Genomic DNA, 24,765 nt, shown 5'->3' with positions numbered 1-24,765 from the left:
TTATTTAGTAATAAAAAGAAAAGGATTGCCTGTTTCTTTGAGCAGTCTGGGTTGTTTCTGGCAGCCCTGTTCTGAGCAGAAGTGGAGGCAGTGACATGGCAGAGGTGCAGCGACGGGAGCTGAGGTGAAGGGGATCATATACACTTGCACATCAGTGGCGACGTAACTCTTTTTAGTTTTGTCTTTATTTATGTTAGATAGACAAACATGTATTTGAAGGTGATAATTAGCTTTTGGTTTTGATTGCAGCTGCTCATCAGCCACATTGAAGGCGATGCATACTCATTTATATGGGGAATGATGCACAACGCACTGATGGTGTTTCTCTGTATTTTATTTCTGTGATAAAGAATAGAGGATTTAGCATTTAGATGCAATAATAAGTGTCTTAAATGTCATTGCTTTCATTAATCAACATTAATAAGGTTTTCATTAGTTGGCATGTTTAGATTGCAAACGTGTGTGATAAGACTGACATGGACAGCAGCAAACCTTTTCATGAATGAGAGTATAGATGGTATGTTGGTCTCACATGTTTGCAACACTGAACACTTTTGTTCCTATGGCAATAAAAATTTAATTTTAAGGACAGTTGTAATTTTCTGCTCTGACTTGTTTCCAGATGAAACAGCGTTAAAATCACGGGCATTAAAGGCATCAGAGCACAGTAAGAATATATTCGCCATCATATTAAACCTGATATGTCAGGGGAATTTTCTACCTATGCAATAATCTGCATCTACACTTCTAACATCTCTCAATGTGTCCAATTTCATCATCTATCCTTATCTTGCCTCCAGTCTTGGTGGGCCTTCAGCAGCCTCTCTCACATGCACTCAAATTCATCAATGCGTTGTTTGGTGTTGCCCTGCCGAATCTTACGCAGGGTCTTGTATTTGTCACGACCCGCCTTCACATTCTCAGCGTGGATCAGGTCATTGGGGGTCTTTTTGCTCTCGTCTACAGCTCCGGCCAGCTCAGTGCTCAGGAACTGAAAGAGAACACGAGCACACAGTGAATGAAATCCTCTTCCCTGAGACTCTTTCGGAGACTATTCAGAAGCCTTGCCCAGCTCCTCTCACCCCTGCCCCCCCCCCCAATCCCCATCTATTGTCGATAGTTATTAAGTCTATTTTTGTGTTGAGTCCTCTAAGCAACATCATATCTTGTTTTGGCTGTGAGATAGAGAACAAATTTATTTCATTTGTAGCAGGCCTGGAGGGTCTGGGTGAGATTTGCGACTTGAATGAAATCAACAGAATGATAATGTACCTGCAACAATGTTTGATTATGTAGAGTGCACTTTTTGGTGGCAATTAAGCTGCCATCTTTACAGCAGAGTCAAAACCTCAGCAAATGTACCAAAACACTAAAAATATCACAAGGCAACAGCAACAAGAAATGTAAGACTGTAAACTGTGAGAGGTGGGGGAAAGGAAGTGGCAGTGGATTGTGATAAACTAAGACATATGTCACGCAAGCACATGCGCTCCATACCTCTTATTAAGCCTAATATGTTCTAAATGAAACCGTTATGTTAACTTCATTACCACAGTACCATTTTGAAGAATTGAAACCAGAGATTCTCTGGAAAGAGTTGCTCTACATTAGACACAATAGTGCTTTGAGCTAAATGCCAGCATACTAACATGCTCACAGGGGCTAAACACAAAGTACATCTGAGGATGATGGAAATTCCATTAGTTTTGCAAGCATTTAGTGATAAACCAAAGTATTGGGCAAAATTTTAACATAATAATGGCACTAGATGAAAAGTCAAAGGATCACCATAAATGTATCATCCATTCAATAATAATATTTCACAGTAATCCTCATAGAGGCGCTACAGGAAAAGTCAGGGGGTCACCAAAGTCATCAGGATTCATCCTCTGGGGACCATGAAAGTTTGTACAAAAGTTCATGGCAATCCATCCAACAGTCGTTGAGATATTTCAGTTTGGACCGACAAACACACATTTCCGTAGAGCCTCACTGCGAGCATGGCTAAAAATGTATGTAATGTAAGATAATGGCAATATTGGGGGCTCATTTTAATGCAGTCTTGTTTCCTCATTCAGCTATCAAATCATTAGAGTAACTGCAGATTGAGGGAATGATACATTGGCCTCAGCATTCAGATAGGGTGGTTCCTAATTGACAGAGTGCATTATTTACTGAACCTAGAACCCCTGAATTAAAAAGCAGATTGAAGGCATTTTCTGATTCATTTGTCTGCACTCTTACAAGCTCCAGGGCAGCCCCAGGACTGCTAATCTCGAGCTGAACATGACCTCTGACCTGAAGGCGAGTAAAAGAACAGCAAATCTGCAAAAAAAGAAGGAAATTTGACTATATTCTCTTAACCTTACCTTGAGGTTTTTCTGCAGCCTCTGGTTCTTCTGGGCCTCTGTTACTCTTTCCTCCTCGCTGCGATCTCGGACCGTGCCTGGAGAAGTGAGCTCAGCGCTCGCCTCTGCGCTGCTCTCGTCCGTCTCATCGTGCTCGTGCATGTGAGGGTGGACAGAATCCTGGATGTGGACACCCATGAGTTTAGTCTTCAGCTCCTCTTTGGTCCGCTCCAAATCAGCTTCCACAACGACCGCCTGTCAACACACAGGACTTGCAGTGAAGCGCTGCGGTTTAATATGAAAGTGTGAGTAGCCCACTAGATTTGTTCCAAAATGTGATACTCACGATTTGAAACATGGGGCTCCAATTCCAACAAAATGAATAGGGGCTTCATGCCACAACACAGAAATACATGACGGTACGTTTTGAGAATAAAAGACAACTGGATGGTCTTTGGTGACATCTGTGACACCCATAAAATTTATAAAATCACAGTTTGAAAGTCTAGTGATACACTCTATGTGACACCTTGCTTCTATTTTAGCCGGGTCCAACACTTAGTAGTGTCAGATATCCCTCTTTGCTCATGTTTGATTCATTCTCTATCTGTCTAATGGTTCTTTCATTAATTCTCACCCTTTTCTGCCATCTCTTTGCCTCCTCGTCCTTTTTCTTCTTGGCGTCTTCCAGCCGAGAGATCTTAGAGGTAAGCTCTGCCAGCTCAGTGGCCTATACACACAGGCACACAAATGGGAAGAGAGTGTGAGTGCTCCTGATCTGAGGTCATTGTGCTCTGGCTTAGAGAGAACGTGTGTGTGTGTGTGTGTGTGTGTGTGTGTACATGCACGTATATGTTCATATGCGGCATCACAGCTCAGGTTAATTGCCTCTTTATTCAATCAGCTAAAAATCTGCTTTAAAATATGCCATCAAGCTGAATTTGTGAATCACTTGACAACATCAATACCCTACTGGCCTTAGAGGTAGACTTGACCATTATATGTATATATACCATGTACCATAATGAGTCCTAGATCGTGGGAATAAATAAAATGGTCTCTTGATGGATGACTTTGCAACTTTACAGGTTTTTCAGTTTTTTAGGTTCGGAGAAAAATCCACCTTATACCTTGAATCTATTCAATTGAAATTGAATTATACCCAGCATGCAGGTGTGTTTTGCACGAGTACCAGGCTTTCCTGGCTCTTGATCTGCGTTTCAGACTGGTACAGCAGGGCTGCTTTCGCCTCCACTGCAGCTCTGCGGTCCTTTTCCAGACGCTCAGCCTCCTCCTGAGCAATTGTCCTCTCCTTCTCTAACTCGAGAGCCCTGCGAGTCTGCTCCTCCAGCTCTGAAACACACACATGTGCTTAAAACACCCAATACACATACCCAGACATGTCCACATTGTATAAGCTTGGTAGCGAGCCTTAAATCACAAATATTTCAATAAACTAAGCCACTCTTTTAATGTTCTTAAACAGAAAAAAACAAAACCCAAGTTGAGAAACATTTGTATTCAGAAAGTTGTCAGACCATCTTGAGCTCTCTTTGTCTGCTCTTCAATCTGTCTCAATCTCTCCATCAGCTCCATGGTCTCACGAGCAATCTTCTCTGTTTCCTTCTCAGCATTTTCTCGCTTTTTTTTCTCACTCTCGAGCAGAGCCCTGACAGGAGAATTGTGCATAAATACACATCTGAAAAAAACACTATATCTCCTGACAATTTTTTCTTAAAGCAGAGAGAACACACTGTAAACTGCAAGAAAAAATAAGCCTTCATTATTTACTTGCTTCCTCACCTCTCCATCTGCCTCTTGCTCCTCTCCTCCCTGGCCTGGGCCTTCATCTGCTGCACCTCAATGGTGTCAGGTTTACGTCTACGCATGTACAGGTCATGATTCCCCATACACAAGGCCAGGATACGTTTGTTGATGCGAAGACGAGGGACGTAGAAAACAAAGTCCTTCAACACAAAAATTAGCAATCAGTCATACAGTTAAGCATGGGTTTAAATACTCTAAAGGGATAGTTTTGTTTGGGAGAATTTCATAGATTTTTCTCACTCTTGGATGCTTTCCTTGAGTCTGTGCTTGCAGTCAGAAGGCAAATTGAAGTGTGAGGCTAAACTCATGTTGCTGTCATCTACACTACTTGCTTGTCATTTATGCATATGCAAAATTGGTAATTCCAGCAGTAACAAGGATATGGCATCAGTGAATAAATGAATCAGCATATCTTACATATCTTACAAGACGTATTGTATGTGTGTAGGACCTTGTATGTGGTTGTGAAAATGTTTTCAAAAAATTGCTAATGCTAAGATAATGAGTTCCACTTAGTAAACCCTAAGCACTGGAAAAGGAGCTGCTATTTGATCCTATCCACAAACATCCATGAATTGAGTTAAGCTAAGATAAGCTGGCAGTTCAACGTACCATCAAGCTGCACAAAAAGACTTTAGGTATGTAGAAAAAATAGCACATTTCCCCTCAAACTAAACTCCCTTTTACCGTGGCCTGGCAACATGTCCTGTATTTGCCTGTAATGATATATATGCTTCACTAAATATGTAGCTGCTACAGATAAATCAGGACCACTAATAATAATGTTTTTTGCATACCGGAGCTTTCTTGTCAATTGGTTTGATGAGGAACTTCTTGTCATTGAAGGAAATATTTCTGATCTCACTCCAGGGAAAGCCAATCTTTGGGGTCATCCTGTAAAATATTGGCAAGGTTTACAATCACGAAGTCAAACAAGAGTAAGGGTCTACTGCCAAGCTAGCAGCTCTGTGAGGCTGTGCTTAGGCACAATGGTGACTTGAGCTAAATGCTAACGTCAGCATGCTGATATCAGACTCAGAGTGTTTTGATATGTCTCAAACAATGTCTGGAGGGGATCTTTAAGGGATCACCAGAGTCATTACAACTCATCCTGAGGGGAACATGAATGTCTGAAACGGATTTCATGATGGCAATGCATCCAATAGTTGTCAATGCATCTCACACTGAAGCAAAAATGTCAACCTGATGGTGGCGCTGTAGGAAAAGTCAGGGGGTCACCAAAGTCATAAGGATTTATCATCTGGGAATCATAAATGTCTGTACTAAAGTTTTCACCTGATAATTGAAAACTTTGACCTGCTGGTGGCGCTGAAGGAAAAGTCAGGTGAACACCAAAGTCGCTAGGATTCATCCTCTGGGGACCACGAATATTTGCACCACATTTCATGATAATCCATCCAATAATTGTCGAGACATTTCACTAAAAAATGAAAATGTCAACCTCATTTTGATGCTAGATGAAAAGTCAAGGGATCACCAAATCAATAGGATTCATCATCTGCAGACCATGAATGTGAGCATACAGTGATTTACAACAAGTTTGACAGAGACATATACATTTTCAAATTGCAACCTACCTGTCCTTTTTGTCATAAATGTTCAGCCCCAGCGCGTCCACTCCTAGCCACAGCTCCGATCCTTTCTTGTTCTTGATGCTAAAGTAGTTGACCCCATACATCTCCAGATCCTGGGCTATCTTCAGGTACTCCACCATGGCGTCTTCTCTGTAGTGTGGAGCAATTTAATGAGCTACAGAACACCGGACAAAAAAAATGCACAAATGCCTTTTTGTAGTAAGACTGCAGTACCTCAGCATTCCCTTGTGCTCTTGATGCCACACCTGGATTCTTTCCTCCCACTGATTCTTATTCAGCTTGTGCTGCTCCAAAACCCTGGTTTTATCAGTACAGAGGACATGCCAGTTAGAATTCAGATGACTGGAATTAAGTAAAACTTTTACACCAATATCCACAGGACCCAGCACCTCTGTGGCAGCAGCTTCTCTCTTGTGAGGTATCCCGGTACGTGATAGTCTTTCTTGTAGTCTCCATGTTTGACCTGAACCGCATACGAGGCCAGGAGCACTGCAGTCTCAGGTGGACAGTATATGTCATCATTTAGGATGCACTCTTTAACCTAAAACACAGAAAAAAGACAGAAAGAACACATGAAACCCCACTGTTTTAGGATGCTGCCTGTTTAACCCTTTATCCGGCAAGGAACCATATATGGTAACTTCATTGATCTTGATTTTCAACATAAAAACTGAATATTTTTAAAAATGTCACAAAAGTAAAAAAGTCTTGTTGTGTCCTGCAATGACACTCTAGGGTTGAAATTTTGTATTGTAAGTATTTCAATGAGTGCCTGATAAAGGGTTAAAGGTATCACACATGATCATCTCACAGAGAGAAAAACCCTATGCATTCTGGTGTTTATTTAGTGCACCTGGATCCATTTTTTGTGTGTGCATATACTCCCTTATGGGCAACCCATGAGGATTAACATGATCTGGGTGAGTCATCGTGGAACCCCCACTGGTCGTTAAGACAGGTCGAGTATATTGTTTTGATCGGGATTCCTATCTGCAGGGTACCACTCTTGCATAAGGCAACATTATTTACATTGTGATATCCACTGAATACAATTTTATTCTCAAATAAAATATCAGTGGTAGCAAATAAAATATCAATAGTAAATGAATGGATCTGAATCTTTCTCGTGGCCTACAAATAAAATATGGTGCCATCTAATCAGAAAATGAATAAGGGATGAGGAAAATCCATCATTCCCATCCCATGTTCCAGGGGTGTAAATTCACAACATAATTCCCTTTAAAAACATCAATGTCCTTGTTCGTGTACTCATTGCCCACCTGCAGAAAGAAGAGGCGCTGCGTTGCCTCCTGGATCAGTTCATCAGCGACATCCTCAGGGTAAAACTTGGCCCTGAACTTAATCAACAAAGGGTTGTCCCTCTTCACATCCTGTGCGGTCACCTGGGATTGGCACCCAACAGCAGAGGGATGCCGGAATGAAGAAATATGTACTAATTAGCCTCAATGGGGTGACACAATAGCATTGCCAAAACGATAACCATGATGACATCTTCATTTGAATCCAGCTGTCGAGGGAGTTAAGTAATGCCATCGAGGGATGTAAAGTCGGCACACACAAACTTTCTCCTCACCCTCTTGTTCAGCTTGAGCCAGGTGGAGAAGCCTTTGCTGTCCTGATACTGGAGGCCGAAGAACCAGGTTTCCCTCAGTCCGATCGTCTTCACAATCTAAACATATCAATAAATAACATGATCACGCACTTGTCTGACAAAGCAGCTGTTTGATTGTAATGCATAAATGTACCTGGTCAAAAAGCTGTTTGCCAGTTGTGCTGGGCAGGATGGCAAACTCCAGCTCAGCATCCATGGTGGTAACTCGGACATTTATCTGATAGAGAAAACGCTCACACTGAGATACAGGAGGAAAAAGATCCCTTGCTGTTCATTCATCTGTGCCACTGGAGAAGCATCAGCAGAGCAACAACTGGGTGAAAAAGAACACTACCAATTCTGTAATAGTTTAGTTTGTTCTTTTGAAACAATGCTAAATTTGTTGGTTCTTTGACAGCAAAATTACCAAAAAGAGTGTTTTCTTACATTCTTCTGGTCAACCAGGAGCATCCAATCGCAAGAGGTTGGTGGGGACTACAATCAAAAAATGAAGCCCACAGTATATTTTAGACTTAACCGGGAACATGGGGTTCATTCCATGATTCATAAGTATTAACGACTGGGTCAAAAACAATGACACCCATTTAGCGTTAATCTTGCATATTAGTATCACACCACATACACATATCTGCAGGTGTTGGTATAGGCTGACTTGCAGAAAAAAAAGAAGAAAAAAGCAGCACAGAGGAGAAATTGTTTGCTCTACTCCTCATAAACCCTTCTGAGATTAATACAGCAAGGCAGGCTTTCATTAGTGCCTATGAAAATAATAATAATAATAATAATAATAATAATAATAAAAAAACTTGTAAGCCTAGCTGAACAGACTGTTTAAATCAATTCAATTTTTAAATGTTTTGAAAACAAGAAGACACAGCTTAACTTTGCTACTGTTTGGTTTATGTGACAACACACAATAAATCCAGAAACACAAATGCAACAAATTAAAAACATCTGGCAACTGGGCAAGATATGAATAAAAACAATTAATTCTCAAGTTTAAGAACTGCGGACTAATGCCTTCTTGTAGTCTTTAAATTACAGAGCAGGTTCATAAAAAAAACAATCAAACCACTACGGTTGCAATTTAAACATTTCAACTAAATATAAAACACAATGAAAACGATAAAGGAAGCTACTTACAGTTGACATTTGTATTTTTTTTATCTGTAGCCGAAACACTTCTTCAGAGAGGTGCTGGTAGTAGCCTTTTCTCTGTGGAGTCATATGAAACTGCTTGCAATACCTACAAGGATTATACTGCATGAGAATGGACCATTGTATTGCTCCCAAGTACTTCTCTCTTGGTTAATCCAATGGCAGCCCGGGGCCCACGCGTTTATGCAGGCAGTCCAAATCCTCTGAAGAGTTTTCTTCTTAAATTGATTAGGTTTTGACTGTACATCACTCATCTGGGACATAGGCAGAATCTTTGTCTCCCAAACCTATTTATAGAGGGACACAAATCAACAGTAACTCAGTAGCACCTGATGTTCCCGTAGCAAATAAGGCGCCAGCACATTCTGCTAATCTAGTAATTCTTTCAGTTAATGTTTTAAGTATATGTTGATATGACATACAATGCTTTTGGTGTTGGTGTGGTGGTGTGTTTGGTTTGTAGGCCTGTTGCCAACTGCTCATATTACGCTTGTGGTAGCTCACAGGGCTGTAGCCAGGATTTTAGAAGCACTGAGATCATTTATCCAGACTGAAAAACAAAACTATTAATTTTATTTAGCTAGGAAATAAATATCCGTTTGAGGAAAATTGTTGAATTTCTAAATACAGTATATATATATCATTAATTGTCAAATTTAAAGGCAGTGAGTCTAACTTTAATTCATTCATTAATTCAGTGTAAATTATCGTCTTATATAAACCGTAGCTTAATATGTGTCCTCTTCCTCTGCACCCATCTACTGTGGTGTATCACAAGGCTCCATATTAGGCCCTATTTTATTTACCCTGTATATGCAGAAAATATAATATCTCTCACCATTGTTATGCCAACGACACCCAGCTGTACCTCCCGCTGAAACCTTGTGATCCATGTTGTGTTAACTCCGTTCTAAATTGCATTGAGGACGTAAAAAGCTTCCTTTAGGTAAACCAGAATAAAACTGAGGTCATAATCTTCGGGCCTGCAGACAACTCTGCAACCATAATCAATGCCCTCGGGCCTCTGTCATTTAAGGTAAAGTCCCACGCAAGAAATCTCTGTGTTATTTTCGATTCTGGTTTAAAATTTGATAAACATATCAACTCAGTCGTCAGCATCAGCTTCTTCCGTCTTAGACTTGCAAAATTAAGATCATTCCTATCCATTAAAGATGTGTTGACTGTAGCTCACACATATATGTCATCTCACCTTGACTACTACAATTCTTTCTATGTAGCAATCAGTCAGTCTGCCCTGTCTCGCCTGCAGCTGGTTCAAAATGCAGAAGCGAGACTCTTCACTGGTAACCAGTGAACAGTACAGTACAGAATTTATTTTAAGATTATTTTATTTGTTTTTAAAGCACTGCACCAGATTACTGTGAATCTCCGAACTGGTCATCTCTTATTCCACCCCGTGACCCCTCAGATCTGGTGACCAATCACTGCTCTCCATTCCCCTCACCCAGTTAAAAACCAGGTGACTGAGCGTTTTCAGTTGTTGGCCCTAAATTGTGGAATAGTCTAGATCGATCTCCTCCCTTCCTTGATACCTTTAAAACCCGTCTAAAGCCCCATCTCTTTGCTTTAGCCTCTTAAATGTCATCATGAATACATGTCTGACCACACTCTTTATTTGTTGTTGGTGTAAAGCTGTTTGTGTTATGATTTTATCAAGATATTCTATGCTTATATCCTCTCACTTATGTCTGTGTTTTTACTCGATCATTCCTGTGATCATCAATGGAATAATCCCATAATTTAATCTCTCTGTAAATAGCAAATGTAAGTAGCCTACTTTTACTTTTGATGGTAGCATAAGTATATTTTTCTAATCAGAATCAGAATCAGAATCAGAATCAGAAATACTTTATTGATCCCCGGGGGGGAAATTGTACAGTACCGGTGCTCCCATTCAAGAGTAGAAAGTAGCATAATTTAGAACTAAAAGTTTGTACAAAATATAAAAATAAGAAATACAAAATACAAAATATACACATTTACAGTATTTAAGTGAAATGAGGTGAAAATGAAAAATGAAATGAAAATACAAAATATACACATTTACAGTATTTAAGTGAAATGAGGTAAAAATATATACAATAACAATGTATATGTATGTATCTGTTGCACTAAAGTGTGTGACTATATATGTATTGCATATTTGTATTGCTAATTTTGAATCTATGACTTTTACTTTAGTATTTCTTCCTTGTGGTATTGATACTTTAATTGAAGTGATCTGAACACTTCTGTCATAACTGCAGCCCTGATATGTGAAGTAGTAAGCAGAGATAAACGCACTCCCTGTTGTCCCTTGATATGACCATAAACCCGTTGTTTGATTTTCTGTTCCTCTCATTATTCAGAAGTCTGCCGTGAGTGTTATTCATCTATTTCATGTTACATTTCATTTCAATGTGAGAGAGAAGTTGTTTCCGTCGCGGTGTAAAAGCTGGTTTAAGGGGAAGTGGATCCTTTGTACTTGAGCTCAGTCCAGGCTGTGTGTGTGTGCGGCAGAGGGATCGTGGTGCTACTCATCACACGTAGCCACAGTTTCACACTGCGGGCGCGTGCTCGTGTGCGCGCTCACCCCGGCTATTGTGTTTTTATCAACACGGACACCACCGTGGCCTTGCGGGTAACCGAGCTGGCCAGCTGAACGACAAGGGAGCTGCGAAACCATGGCGGACGAACAAGAAATAATGTGCAAATTAGAGAACATCTTGGAAATACGGTAAGAGATGGGGAACAATATGAAAGTGGTTGTCATTTGTTTTGACACGTACGGAGAAACGCGATCTTAGCTAACGTTAGCCGGCCAAGAACAAGCCCCTTGGCATCGCTTTTGTTACTGAGCTAGCTAATATTAGCCGGTCTGCTGCGAACCCTGTCTTTAATAGGTTTTTGCTATTCTAGTTTTAGCTTGTTCCCGACAGGGCTGGCAAGAAATCGCCACAGGCTAAACAAGACACAGGTACAAAGACGCTGTTAGTTAAGGTGAATTCTGATCATGCATGCTTTAACAGTCCAGATGTGTATCAACAAAAATGCCAGATGTGCGTTGCAAATTATTTCTGTGGGTAAGCTAGCTACTTCGCTAGCAAGCGTATCGGTCTGTCAATAGCTCACTAAACACCGGTGGCAGAATGGTGTTTGTTCGAGCTGATGTCTTCTTTGCTGCCACGCTTAATAACTGTGTAACAGATGTGCAGAATACAGCAATTCATGCACTCAGTATATTAATTCACAGCTGTAGTAATTGGTCATTCTGCTTCACATCAATGCAGAACGTCTACCAAGTAAATCATCATTTTACTCAAATTCAAAGCATTGCATGACAGATGGAAAATAATGTTTTACATCTTATTGTGGATATTTCTTTTCTTTTTTTTTTCTTTTTTTTTGCATCTGCATCTGTGAGGGAAATAATGTCACAGCTGGTGTCTTTTGTCTCTGTGCCGCTGGCTGCAGGAACAAGACTGTCCAGATGCAGAAGATCAAGTCTCGTCTGAAGGTTGAGTTTGAGGCTCTGGAGTCTGAGGAGAAGCACCTGAAAGAGTACAAACAAGAGATGGATCTGCTCCTACAAGAGAAAATGGCTCATGTGGAGGAGCTGCGGCTCATCCATGCAGATATCAATGTGGTGAGTGGGCACTACACTCTGAGATAAGCACCTTCTATAGAGGAAGTGTTACTGAAATCTCAGTTCAGCTTTCAGATGAGTACAATTTAGCAACAGTGTTGAGAATAGCAATGTTAGACCAACAAGACATGATAAAGATATAGTGAATGCATTTTCAGTGCCTGTATTATTTTCAGTGTAAAATATATGGAGCTTATATCGAGCATATTACATATTTCCGAAATCCTGTCCTCTCAGATGGAGAGCACCATCAAGCAGTCGGAGAATGACCTGAATAAGCTGCTAGAAACAACTCGCCGCCTGCATGATGAGTACAAACCTCTGAAGGAGCATGTTGATGCCCTCAGGATGACTTTAGGTCTACACAGACTCCCTAACCTGAACGAAGAAGAAGAGAAGCTCTCCCTGGAGTCAGTATACGCACATAAACACACACACACACACACACACACACACTAAAAATGCATGCAAGGCGCACTAAAATTCTTTTGAACAGATGTTGTTAGATACCGTTTACAGTGTGTTCTTTTTAACATTTTTTTTGCAGGCAATTGACACATATATACAGTATGTGTCAATATATATATACATATAAAATATTTGACTACATATGAAAGACAGCCTTTTCATAATTTTTTTAATATGATACACAGCATACAATGGACAGTTTTCATGTTAACTTTATTACCATTGTGCTTTTTCACATATAAACAGTCAAAATTGCATAATTCACTAACTCAAAGTACAGTTAATCTTTGTGCATTTTTACACTGAACTGACATATGAATATTATCTACAGTGTAATCATACAGATTCTCAGCAGACCATGTAAATATCCACTGTCACTCTCAAGGTACATTTGAGTAGCACGCCTGAGTGTTTGCACAACAGATGACATTTCAGTGTGCATGTACATAGTGTCAGAATGTGATGTATTAATTACTGTGTTCATTGTGTACTGTGCAAAGCTGAAATTTACTCGCAGGGACATGATGTGTAGATGAATTCATTGTGTTTATTTATAAGCCACAAGTACATACAAATGTAGCATATACAAAGAAACATGGTCCTAGAATGGAGCCTTGTAGCACACCACATGTAATCAGTGACTTTGAGAAATTAAACCCATTCACAGAATGTTTGAATTTCCGCCCAGTCAAAGAGAACCTCTCCAGTCCAGTCCTTTTAAACACTGTCCCATTGCTTCAGTCTATTAATAAGGATACAACCAACCAGCATTGGCAGCATCAGGCTGCAGCAGCACTCAACATGATCTAATGTATGACCCTGACGACAGCTTGAAAGGGTTGCACACAAGCAACCTTAAAATATTCAGACACTACCAGAGGACAGAGAGCAATGTGGTTGCTATATAATTTAAAATGTGTGATATCTACAAGGCTAGAAAACAATCTCATATTTGAGATAAACCAGCTCACAGAGAGATCAGTCTAATGTAGCTCACTGTACAGGACCTTAGCTTCATCTAAGAAGGTTAGGAATGTTTGTCTCTCAATACCTGAGAAGTCAAGGTCACTAGAGGAAGATAGTTTCACAAATGGATTATGCTTATTTGTAGAGATACATTCATAAATATCGTTTGCTTTTGCTTTCATTTTCTTGTTCAATGAATTTATTAACTCCTTCATATATTCATAGTTCTCTCCAACAATCATGCTTTAAGCAATTGATTTATTTAGATATTTATATTTATTTATATAAAAGGATATATTGATTAATTTTTACTTGTATTTTCCTGGAGCAACAGTAGCTAAGATTGAGGATAAAAGTCCATTGATGCAATTATATAATCATTTGTCAAAGTCCAAGATGTTATTATGTTAATATTTAGGGTTAGGGTTGTAGGGTAAGTGTGAGCAGTACATTTCTAGTCTGTTGTGAATTCTTCTGACACACTTCAAAAAACTAGTTAAATATACAATTAAAGAGTATGAACTGAATCAAGAGTAAATCTCATTAACATTTACAATTTACAACGATTTGACGCAACATCATTGTGGATATTAAAGTTACCATCAATTATAGTTATAGGGCATGGGCAGAATTTCCAAAAAGGTTTCCAGCCTGAATTAGTTAAGGTTTAGGTTAAAAAGAAGACCAACATTGTGCAATAGTCTGTGAGTAATCGCAAACATGGTTATAAATAGCCACAGTAACAGTTTCGCTGACAGTTCTGATGAGTGGTGAGGGACAGCACAGATTATGGCAGTGAGGTATTTTATTGGCTGGTTAAGTAGCGTGAATGTAGCTCTTGAGATAACAGGCGGTTGTAGGTCATGAGGACCTGAGTCTACTGCATTGTAGAGAAGGTTTGGATTGGATGTCCAGATACAATATGTCAAGGGTGTATTTTTGTCACTGTGGTGTCATTTTTTTGTTATGATGGCAGACAACATCGTGGAGTTTATTCTTAAGACACTGAGGTGGAGAGCAAAGGCGGTTCGTTTGTGAGGCAGTTAATTTCCTATGTTGGCTTAGATGGAATATTCTTTGAGTGGGGGATGATCTTGTGGCCATCAGTGATCTGAAGAACCCGATTGATCTGTCTGATTTTAATATTTAGTCACTGATCTTTATGAGACGTTGGGCAGGCTTTCATAGCCCCGATGTAAACTTCTGAGATCTTTGGATTATTATCCGTTGTTGCTGGTTTTTGAAATGCCATTTCTTCATGCTTTGAACAAAATTACATTCACTTCCATTATATTTAGGTGTCAACAGAAGTCTCAACATTATCTCGGCACCTTGGCAAATTAAATCAACACTGCAATATCTGCACGACTAGATACTTTAAGGAATAAATGGGAAAATATGTTTTTGTGTTTTTAAGTGAACTGACCCTTTAAGTGCCTTAAAATGTAGCATTGCTAATGGTTATTAGAGGCTGGCTGTAAAAACTCTGCACTGACTTTTCTTTAAAAAAATGCCAATATTCTTTCTTGAAAAACATTCAATATCTCTCTCACAAGCTGCTAGTCTCAGCAGCTGATTTTACGTTCTTTAACATGTCGTGGTTGTAATGTGGACAACAAATGAATAATTTAAGGCTTAAAGAGAAATATCTGATAGACGTTCTCTTCTGTTAGCCTGTTCAGAAATCCAGGTCCAACTAAATTTCCCCTCCATTTGTCCAGATTCTGTGGCTTCAGTAACTGGCAAAGATGCCAGCGAGCATCAAATCCATTTTCAAGCTTCAGAAGGTCCTTGTTATCCACAACATTGCAGGCACATGAAGGGGACTGACAGGTAGACTCCCAGCCACACGAACTGCAGTCTGACATCCATCGACGGTAGTTGGTATTAAGATTGGACAGTTTACTATGAAGCACATCTGAGATAGCGGGGCTAGAATATGGAGGTGAGGTCAATCTCTGTGTTGGACTTGGAGACTCAGGTAGTGTTCACTTTTAGATTTTATCATCCGGAGACATTTTGCTGTGTAGGAAACTGCAAAAAGGGGTGGGAGGAGCCCAGTGCATGGCCCTTTCAAGTAGGGCTGCATCTAATTATTATTTTTGTTATCGATTAATCTGCTGTTTATTTTCTCAATGAATTGATTAATTGTTTGGTCTATAAAACATTAGAAAAAAGTGAGAAATGCCCGTCACAACATGTCTTGGTTTGTCCGACCAATAGCCAAAACCCAAAAGTATGCATTTTATTGTCATGTAAGACCAAGAAGTGGCACATGTTCACATTTGAGAACCTGGAACAATCACATTTTTTGACTTTTTGCTTAAAAATTACTTTAGTTTAGATTGGTCGATTATCAAAATGTCAATGGACTAATTGATTAATTGACGTATCATTGCAGCTCTACTTTGGAGCTCTAAATACCTAACAGTTATAGAAAATGACTTTTTATCTGAGATTTCTTTCTTCCATTGTACAGACTAAAATATAGACCCAGTTTGCTAGTTGTTGATTTGCTCCCTCACTCACATGTACGGCTGTCAAGATGTGACAATTGTTTTCTAACTTCAGAGTACATACTTTTTCACTTTGGCTGGTTGGGATATTTTATGTACTGCAATTTGAAGATTGTCTTCACAGATAAAGAGCTTCAGTTGTGAGTGTGCTGGGCCACTGCTGCTCTGAGCACTGACAGCATTGTTGGCAGGCTAGCCTCTCAGTTCGTCTGTGTGCTGTGTGGAAGCTCAGATGATGAGTTAATTTCTGGCCAGATGGTAGTCGTCTCTCTTTTCCTTCTTGGTGGCGTGCTCCTTGATGTTCCCTGAGTTTATGAGATACTTTGAAAGTTGAGGCTTATCACTGTTGTTGAGTGTTTTTCCTTAGATGAGTCTTCACTTGCACATCTTGCTGCCAGCAAAGTAATTCTAGGGTAATTTTGACAGTAATAGCGCCCACTGTTGACACCCCACAGGCCAGCGGGGTGTCAGCATATAAATGAGCACTCTACACCTCAGTAATAGCAAAACATCCGACTGAAATATTAACTTGTATGAAAGTAAGAACAACATAGAATCAATATCAAATAAACTTGTATTAACTGTGAAATATTTAAATGTATGTGCTAATGTGATGCTGGTAAATACGCTTTAATGTTTGGTGCTTTGATGGATCATGGTTACAAGAAATACAACCCATTAAATTTGTTCTGTGAATGTTCTACTCTATCACAAACCTATTTTGAGAGAAACCAGAGAGCGTAAAGAAATGGGATATCACTTTTTTTTTACTTTTGAAAATGAGCCAGTCAGGCATAAAGTCCAAGGCCAAATTTCTTTCCCAGCCCTCCCCTGCCCACACACACACACTCACACACACACACACACACACACACACACACTCTCACACACACACACACACACACACACACACACACACACACACACACACTTGCATGCAGACAAACACTCTGACAATGACTGTACTTTTGCTCAGAGTTGTACATAAAAAAAGAGGATGTGTGAGATTGACTATAATGTTCTCCAATTTAAGTCTCCTTTGTATTTGGTTTTGCCACTCCACATCTCTTAATAATACCCAGCGTAGATGGGATAATCTCAACCGTGATATGATTCAGAAGCTCCAAATAAGAATCGCAGCTAGCCAGGTTTCTCTCTTTCTTTGCTTTGAACAGTTACTTTGAGAAGCAGAAAGCGGAGTGGCAGAAGGAGCCGCATGAGCCCACTATCCCAGAATCCCTTGCTGCTGCTGCAGCAGCGGCGCAGCAGCTTCAGGTGTCCAGGAAGCAAGATGCACGCCAGACGGCCACCTTCAGACAGCAACCCCCACCTATGAAGGTATTGCTTTTACTGACCTAAATTAGCTGCAGTCGGGATGTGAAAAAAAGTAACATTTTAAGTTTGAATAGTCGGTGGATGGTGTCACCTAATAAAAGAGTAGCCATTTTTAATTAAGGCCTAAGTTACAATTAATTAGGCTACGCTTTATAGTTTCTATCTTAATAATGAAAAAAACGTGCTGAATTTCCAAGATGTAATTGGCTCCTAGTTGTGCCATATATGCAGAAAATGGTAAGAAAACAAATTTAGTTCCCACCTTAAAGTTAAATAAATAAAAGAAAAAGCTTTGTCAGATACAACCGGACTAAGTTGCTTGCTCTGTACAACACAGCAAGGACATAATATGAAGTGATTGCTCTAAATGTCTCCCACTCTCTCTCCAGGCTTGCCTGTCCTGCCACCAGCAGATTCATCGTAATGCTCCCATCTGCCCATTGTGCAAGGCCAAGAGCCGCTCCCGCAACCCAAAGAAGCCCAAGAGGAAGCCAGATGAGTAGATCCCACTCTACCTTCAGCAACAGCAGGGTTTAAAGGGACCTGGTCCAATACACTGATCTAAGATCAGCCACGTACATCACAATATATGGCTGAAATAACGGATCTGTGCTTCAGGACAATTTCCACAAACAGCCCCCACTTTAACAAATTGTCTTAGTACCTTTTTCATAAACTGTCAAGAATTGATGGAGGATCTGGTGTCATTCTGTTGTTTGTTTTTATCAGTGCTTTGGATGTGTTTATATGTAATTGTATGACTTCTATAGTAGGTATACTAGCCTTTAACCATGTAACTGCAATAAAGCAAAAGGGAACTTGATAAAATGTCCAAATAATTTTGCCCATGTTGCTATTGTTTATTGCCTTAGATATTGTACTGTACTTTCTATTTTTTTTTGTAATGCATGCGTGCTTCCATGGCTGTCATTTGTGTATTTTTTGTGCCAATATAAAAAAAATCGAATAGGTTTAATTGCGAAGTCAAATAAAACACAATGTTGTTTTAATGTTTACAGTGTTCAAGTGACCACAAACTGGAGAAAATGTCATGTCATTCATTTGCTCTGACTAGTGTTGTGTGTTTAACTTTAATACAGTGATAAGAAAATAAATGGCTGTTTTGTACTAACCTTGTTAGCATGTCCTTTTTATACTCAAAACAAAGGCTAGACACTTGCTTCTGTTATTTAATGGTGTGAACGTAAACACAGCTGTAGCTGAGCAGGGTAACCGAGGACACCGCCATCAGCATATGGATCACTGTTTGTTGGGCAAATGGGTGGGTTTAGCCTGTGTGTCAAAATAAAGAGGTAGGAATATGTTTGACTCCAGCGCAGCATTGTCCCTTTCATTGTATTAATACTGTGCCTGTCATGTCTGCAGCTATCTTTCTGAAAAAGGACAGCGAGGGCTTGCTAAATGAGTTCCTGTAGCGTTTTTGTCAGTGTAACCCCTCATTTCATCTGTTGCCAGGGCAACTCCACGTTCCTTAGTCGTTGCTACGGCAACCCCAGGTTGCTGTGACCCGCATATGTCCACCGAGTAATTCCTCCCAAATCCAGTGAGGGGCATCGAAGGCCTCTGAGAGATTTGGCACAAATTCCCCCAACATGTACACTCCTGTAACAGAGAGCGAGTTTTAATCCTCTAAATAATCAATGTGGTCAGTCGAAGTGACACAAGTATTAGTTGGCATCCACAGAGACGTGGCGTGACACTGTGCTGCTCTGTCTGTGTTTAAGTCACTTACTCCAGAGCCGGTGTGTGTGTTTAGTCTGCCCTTCAGTGATTGGAACTGCAGTTGTGTCTTCTTCCTCCTGATAAAACTTTTCAAGGCCACAGACGCTTGTTCCTGCTCACACGCGCTGCAGACAGCGGGGTCGTGGAGCTCCGCCCCTGCAGCCTGCCACACACAGAAACACGTGAAAATTAAGAGAATGGCGAAATGAGGCGTTTTTCTAAATTACAAAACTATGGAAGCACTGAGTCACACAAAGAGCGTCTGCTAACCCGTCTCATCTCCTCCTTGAAAGTTTTGAGCCTCAGCATTGCAAGGAGTTGAGGGGGGACGGGCTGGACTTCGGGACCTTGACACACGAGCTTGTGGGAGGTTTGGGCTCTCTCGGTACAGTCTGGAAGAGCGAGGTTATGCTCTCTGAGCTCCCTAAACTCGTCCCCGTTTACGACTTGTCTTTCAGAGTCGGTCCTCTCCCTCCCCCTGGATCCTTTGTGCTGGTGTCTCCTCCTCTCCTCTCCGGGGGCCGGAGGGTGCTGCTGCTTGTGTCGGACCCGAGAAATCATTATTCTGCAGTGGTTTCTTAGGGCTTCCTCCTCCATTTTGTACAAAGTACAGCCCCCGGCAACACTTTTAGTTTTATCTTATAAGGTTCACAGTGACAGCACCCTGTACGTTAACGCTACGCTAACGTTTACTTACGTAACCTGCACATTGAGCGTTGGTACGGTTCTTTTGGGGGGCAAAAGGACCAGCTGTTTTCTTTGAACAAGCCGAGACCCTGATGAACGAAATATAAAACCATTTAAAACTAAGAACAAGGGTCATTGAAAAATAGCTTCACCTTTTACCAAACTGTTCGCACGCCCTCTTCTTTTAGTGTTTACGACAGCTGCACTTCCTGTCATCGGCGCATCTCTACCGCCATCTGGTGGTCGACAGGGGCACGGGAAGGGGGAGCACATGGATGTATTTTTGATTTAATGCGATGTCATTTATTAGTTTAAAATTCAAAGATTCAGTTATTTTTATTGATCACGTGTAAACCAGGGGATGTACAGTGAAATGTAGAGTGACCAGACTTACAGGACAGTGCAAAATCCAACAAAAACAATGTGCAATATCAAATATAAAATGTACAATACAAAGATGATAAAATATGTCATATTTAGACAACAACAAACATGTGCTGTATAAATAGGCTGTATTCTTTTTATTTTTCCCACCAAAGAACAGGGTATAAACAGAATGTCTAAATGTTTTTATAAAACTATGTTAATGGTCATTCTAATCTCCCAAAGATGGAAGGTAAAAGCTGTGGTCTAGAGGTTGGTTGGCTTTGTTTTGCCCGGCAGTGATACATTTCACATTCAGTGCTGTATATATATATATATATATTTTATATATATATATAAATTAGAAATGTATTAGAAACTGTAAAAGAGATTCAGGAAGTTTGCATTAAAAGCAAATCTTAATTATCCACATTTAATTGCTCCATGTCTGTGTGCTCAAATAAATAAATAAAGTTTCCTTATGTGCTTGGACAATGCCAGGAATCTGGACTCTTGTGCCATCTGCTGAAAGAATGTGGTGTGTCACAGCCTCGCTGCTAAACATGGGACAGTATGAAGACATGGGTGGGTTTGGCAGAGGAACAGCTGACTGGCTGCTCCTCCGAAGCTTCTGACAGTCACGCAGCTGACACTTACTAAAATGGCTGCCTCTTGGTGTGAATTAAAGATACAGGGTGACAACAGGGCACACCTCAGTGCCTATCTCGTTGATTATTTGGCATTGTCCTCACAGTGGGAAACCAAACAGCCTTTACAACCTGTGTGACGAGCTGGAACGAAAAGTGGAGAATCGTAACATGCTTCACCATGCACTGTGACACTGAGACACAGACGTCTCCATTTCATTTTTTTGTTTTTATTGAGGACGCAGGGAAAGACAGCCACACTCACCAATCACCGGCTGAGTGTCACACTTGTACCACCTTTCTAATTATAAACCCGAGCCTGGACTCTCCAAGAATGGAAGTTTAGCCAGGCCCATCTGTGGCCTAAAATTAGCCCCCACCCCCCTCAGAAAGGAGCTCTGACCCCCTCTGTCACACACACACACACACACACACACACACACACACACACACACACACACACACACACGGTCAAACCACAGTGCACTTTTCACAACTCACAGCTCAGAAATCACACGCACCTTGGAGGACCTTTCTTTTCTTCTTTCTTCCACGTGACTTGTCATGGAGTTTTGAAAGTGTTAAACTTCTCTTCTCTTCTAATGTCTTTGGGAATAATCAGCAAGCAGCTAGATGAGGTAAGTGTCTTGTTGCAGTAAGTTCCAGTTTGCTGCTGTTGACACAAATTGTATAACTTTGTTTCTACTGAGAAAAGTCTGTGGACCTTTAGTTCAAAATCATTTTGTAGTAAAAAGTACACTAATGTACTTCTAGTCGGTGTGTATAGGCTGTGTTACTGTGATATGTCTTATATACAGTAATTGTGTCACGTAAACAAGCTGTATTGTCTTATGGTAGTACTGCATGGTCGTGGTAAGAAGCATCTTTTACTTTCATGTAGAAATCTGTTACGTTGAAATAAAAATCATGCCTGACAAAAATAATCCAAAGTGACAAGTGAGTGTGTCAGCTGTGTATGTGCTTGGGTGTATTATCGTCTTTCTCTGACATTTTTTGCCATTGCAGATGGAAGGGCTCTGACTTTAGCCTGCAGTTACATTATGGTTCTGGGCCAAGCTGTCAACATGAGTTTGATGGACATTTCTAAGATCTTCTCCCTGCTGCAGCCTAAGGAGGAGGATGAGGACAATGAGCAGTGTCAGGCCTTGAATAATGCCGTGAGCCGCAACGACGTGACTCTGCTCTCCGAGTTTCTGTCTCAGGAGAGTTACAGGAGGTCTATCAATGCTCGAAGTGGGTGGGGGGTCCCAGTAACCCCCTTGCGCACTGCCGCTGCTCTGGGACACCTGAGGTGCTTGGAGTTGTTGTTGGAGCATGGTGCAGAGGTGAGATGCAGACAGAGCATTTTGTTGTACAGCTTTCAGGTGAGGATGGTGAGACTGCTCTTTGGAGTAGGTGTGGAGGGGGCAGGTGGGACACTGTGCCGGCTGGACAAACCCACTGTACACTAGCGACTAGCTAAGGAAAGAGTGGAGCATTTAGTTGCTGTGAAGCCAGATATTTACGTCAGGAGTTAGTGGAGACAGACACAGAGCTAAAAGCAGAGTGAATAAATGAATGCTAATGTTGCTCAGTGTGTTCTGGAATTCTTTGCTAAGACGTTCATCACTAATCCAACTAGAGAGGTGAGAATATGTCAAAGGTTGTGTTTACAGCCAAAACAATCTATTAATGCAGCTGTAATGGTAGTGCACTCAAAAAATTCACTGAAGTTCTTGAATCACCGAATCACCGCTTGTCACGTTGGTGTGCTTCTGTTTGAATCCAGATTGACAGCCTGGACGTGAAGGCCCAGACGCCTCTGTTCACAGCTGTCAGTGGGAAACATCTGGACTGTGTGGTTGCCCTGCTGAAGGCCGGAGCCGACCCCAATGGCAGCCCGTACAACAACTGCTCGCCGGTGCTGACTGCCGCCCGGGAGGGCGACGTAGACGTGCTCCGGGAGCTTCTGCGATTCGGAGCCGAGGTGGACGTCAAACCCAAAGTCCCAGAGTGGGCCTCCAATGCCACAGCCTGCAGAGGGCCCCTTTATATCTCAGCTGTTTACGGACACCTGGACTGCTTTAAACTGCTACTGCTCCACGGGGCCAACCCCAACTACAACTGCACAGACGAGAAGATGCTGGCCAGGATAAAGCAGCCAAAGACAGTTCTGGAGGTGTGTCTCCGTTATGGCTGCGGGGTGGAGTACATCCAGCTTCTCATAGACTTTGGGGCAGACGTGTATCTGCCTACGTTGATCATTGACAAGACAACAAAGCAGAATGAAGCTCTGGGTCTGCTGCTCAAAGAAAGAGGTGAGAGACACTGAGCGTAGTTGGTTCAGTAAGCACTGAACTGTGAAATGTCTCAAAATGTTGACCTTTATTTGTCTGTTTCTGCCCCAGTTTGTCCCAAAACACTGATGTCCCAGAATCGGCTGGCAATTCGAAGATGCCTCCCCCTGGCCAATAAGGAGCCTGCCATTGACAGTTTGGACATTCCTCTGATCCTGAGGAACTACCTGAAGCACGACACCGCTGAGCTCATGTGATGCTCACGTTAGCATCAGAATATATGGCCAGTGTTTTTTTTTTTACCTCATTGCTGTGTACACTCATGGCTGGATAACTGATTTCTAAGTAGGACAACATAACAGACACTCACACCACCAATCTCAATGTGTAATGTTTTTGGTTCCTTTAGGGGTCACTGTACTGTCCCAGTGCTGGAAATTCTTGTTTTTATTATTTATACATTTTTACAGATTGGAGTTTGTGGCTGCCAATAGATGTATTTATTAAATAGTGTATGTTTAAATAGCTTCACAAAGCTCATTGAAGTGTCTTCGTCAGACACAGACACATGATCACCCTGAGGGGCTCCATGTTGGAAAATCTGCCATGTCCTTGGGTAGTGTAACGCTGTTGTCGACCACTAGAGACCACAGTAATACTGCTTTTGAGTTGTTTTGAAATTTGAGGCTTCTCATGGGCAATTTTGAACATGTTAATGCCTCTTTGCATCATCTTTAGCTCTGTCCTTTTCACAGGTGGCATTACACAATCAAATAAAGTCTCACTTCAGTTATTTCAGACATCCAGACACACACATAAACGAACGCAGACAACACACAGCGCCTGCATCACACCAGGATGTCTTAGATCTCGCCTGAAAAACAGTCTTGCATCTGTGGACTTCAAAACATTAGGAAGCGGAGTGATCAAGCTACACTTCAGCACGGCCAACTGGGAGAATATATTTGCATAAGTCTCATTACTTATTGATCGCAGCATGGTTATTTGCGGGCTACAATTTGTGGTTGGAAGTCAGTTGAAAATGCTCTTTTGTAACTTGCGAACACCATCCTGATAATGTTATTATCTTGTGTTTATTTGCCCGTCAATCTTTCCTCTGTGACACATCCAGGAGCGAGTGTGTGTCAGCTGTCGGGAATGGGGTCTGCAAACAGGAAATGATGTCACACGACAGGAAACCCAGCACAATGCCCTCACTCACACACTGACGCCTGGACACACAGTTCTGTAGAGGTTTTATTTTCAACAAAAGTACAGCTATATCAGATATGGATTTATTTTTACAGCAAAGTACAACATATTCCCAGTGCTTCTGATTACATCAAAACATATAATGTACATACAGTTGACATCTCCACTCTCCCATTCACAGTTTCTGGATTGAATAGGCATTATTTTTCAGGTTTTTCATTTCTACAACAAATAATCAAACTCAAAAGGCCAGCAAGAAAGAAAATGACAAATGTTTGCATATGGTGACAAAGGATATGGATA

At 41.0% G+C, this 24,765-nt stretch overlaps 3 protein-coding genes and 1 long non-coding RNA gene across 6 annotated transcripts; 2 read left to right on the top strand and 2 right to left on the bottom strand.

Annotated features, from left to right (window-relative positions):
- Positions 1 to 826: 826 nt before the first annotated feature.
- LOC139291219 (moesin-like) lies at positions 827 to 8,690 on the bottom strand. 3 transcript variants are annotated; one of them, XM_070913186.1, is made up of 15 exons: positions 8,568 to 8,690; positions 7,851 to 7,898; positions 7,558 to 7,641; positions 7,386 to 7,481; positions 7,072 to 7,194; positions 6,181 to 6,332; positions 6,005 to 6,088; positions 5,774 to 5,920; positions 4,973 to 5,069; positions 4,152 to 4,315; positions 3,887 to 4,017; positions 3,541 to 3,701; positions 2,986 to 3,078; positions 2,370 to 2,603; positions 827 to 991 (listed from the first exon to the last, which is right to left on the bottom strand). In XM_070913186.1, the coding sequence occupies exons 1-15, from the start codon at positions 8,688 to 8,690 to the stop codon at positions 827 to 829; spliced, it is 1,902 nt and encodes a 633-aa protein (XP_070769287.1). The 3 variants fall into 3 exon arrangements, with proteins under 3 accessions (XP_070769287.1, XP_070769288.1, XP_070769289.1); XM_070913187.1 differs by lacking the exon at positions 7,851 to 7,898 and having other exon boundaries at positions 8,568 to 8,651; XM_070913188.1 differs by lacking the exons at positions 6,181 to 6,332; positions 7,072 to 7,194; positions 7,386 to 7,481; positions 7,851 to 7,898; positions 8,568 to 8,690 and having other exon boundaries at positions 7,558 to 7,616.
- Positions 8,691 to 11,198: 2,508 nt separating this feature from the next.
- zc4h2 (zinc finger, C4H2 domain containing) lies at positions 11,199 to 18,645 on the top strand. The gene is made up of 5 exons (XM_070913191.1): positions 11,199 to 11,319; positions 12,057 to 12,228; positions 12,466 to 12,638; positions 17,354 to 17,516; positions 17,903 to 18,645. Exons 1-5 carry the CDS (start codon positions 11,267 to 11,269, stop codon positions 18,014 to 18,016), a joined length of 675 nt encoding a protein of 224 aa, XP_070769292.1. The 5' UTR covers positions 11,199 to 11,266; the 3' UTR covers positions 18,017 to 18,645.
- Positions 18,557 to 19,804, bottom strand: LOC139291225 (uncharacterized). Its single transcript, XR_011597559.1, has 3 exons — positions 19,527 to 19,804; positions 19,267 to 19,419; positions 18,557 to 19,136 (listed from the first exon to the last, which is right to left on the bottom strand). It is a non-coding gene; the product is annotated as an uncharacterized lncRNA (long non-coding RNA).
- Positions 19,805 to 22,014: 2,210 nt separating this feature from the next.
- Positions 22,015 to 23,581, top strand: asb12b (ankyrin repeat and SOCS box-containing 12b). The gene is made up of 3 exons (XM_070913190.1): positions 22,015 to 22,299; positions 22,743 to 23,271; positions 23,362 to 23,581. The coding sequence occupies exons 1-3, from the start codon at positions 22,015 to 22,017 to the stop codon at positions 23,505 to 23,507; spliced, it is 960 nt and encodes a 319-aa protein (XP_070769291.1). The 3' UTR covers positions 23,508 to 23,581.
- The last annotated feature ends 1,184 nt before the right edge of the window (positions 23,582 to 24,765 follow it).

The sequence above is a fragment of the Enoplosus armatus genome, chromosome 10, assembly GCF_043641665.1.
Source record: "Enoplosus armatus isolate fEnoArm2 chromosome 10, fEnoArm2.hap1, whole genome shotgun sequence".
Lineage (NCBI taxonomy): Eukaryota > Metazoa > Chordata > Actinopteri > Centrarchiformes > Enoplosidae > Enoplosus > Enoplosus armatus.
This window is presented reverse-complemented; position numbering and strand designations above follow the sequence as displayed.

Bases quoted from the DNA above. Each gene is read 5' to 3' on its own strand.
- zc4h2 (XM_070913191.1), top strand. From the start codon at position 11,267: ATGGCGGACGAACAAGAAATAATGTGCAAATTAGAGAACATCTTGGAA. The intron at 11,320-12,056 runs GTAAGAGATGGG...CGCTGGCTGCAG, and splicing joins GAGAACATCTTGGAAATACG to GAACAAGACTGTCCAGATGC. The intron at 17,517-17,902 runs GTATTGCTTTTA...CTCTCTCTCCAG, and splicing joins AGCAACCCCCACCTATGAAG to GCTTGCCTGTCCTGCCACCA.
- LOC139291219 (XM_070913186.1), bottom strand. From the start codon at position 8,690: ATGCAGTATAATCCTTGTAGGTATTGCAAGCAGTTTCATATGACTCCA. The intron at 7,195-7,385 runs GTGAGGAGAAAG...TGCCAATCCCAG, and splicing joins GGCTCAAGCTGAACAAGAGG to GTGACCGCACAGGATGTGAA. The intron at 6,333-7,071 runs GTGGGCAATGAG...TCTGTGTTTTAG, and splicing joins AGCGCCTCTTCTTTCTGCAG to GTTAAAGAGTGCATCCTAAA.
- asb12b (XM_070913190.1), top strand. From the start codon at position 22,015: ATGGTTCTGGGCCAAGCTGTCAACATGAGTTTGATGGACATTTCTAAG. The intron at 22,300-22,742 runs GTGAGATGCAGA...GTTTGAATCCAG, and splicing joins TGTTGGAGCATGGTGCAGAG to ATTGACAGCCTGGACGTGAA. The intron at 23,272-23,361 runs GTGAGAGACACT...TTTCTGCCCCAG, and splicing joins TCTGCTGCTCAAAGAAAGAG to TTTGTCCCAAAACACTGATG.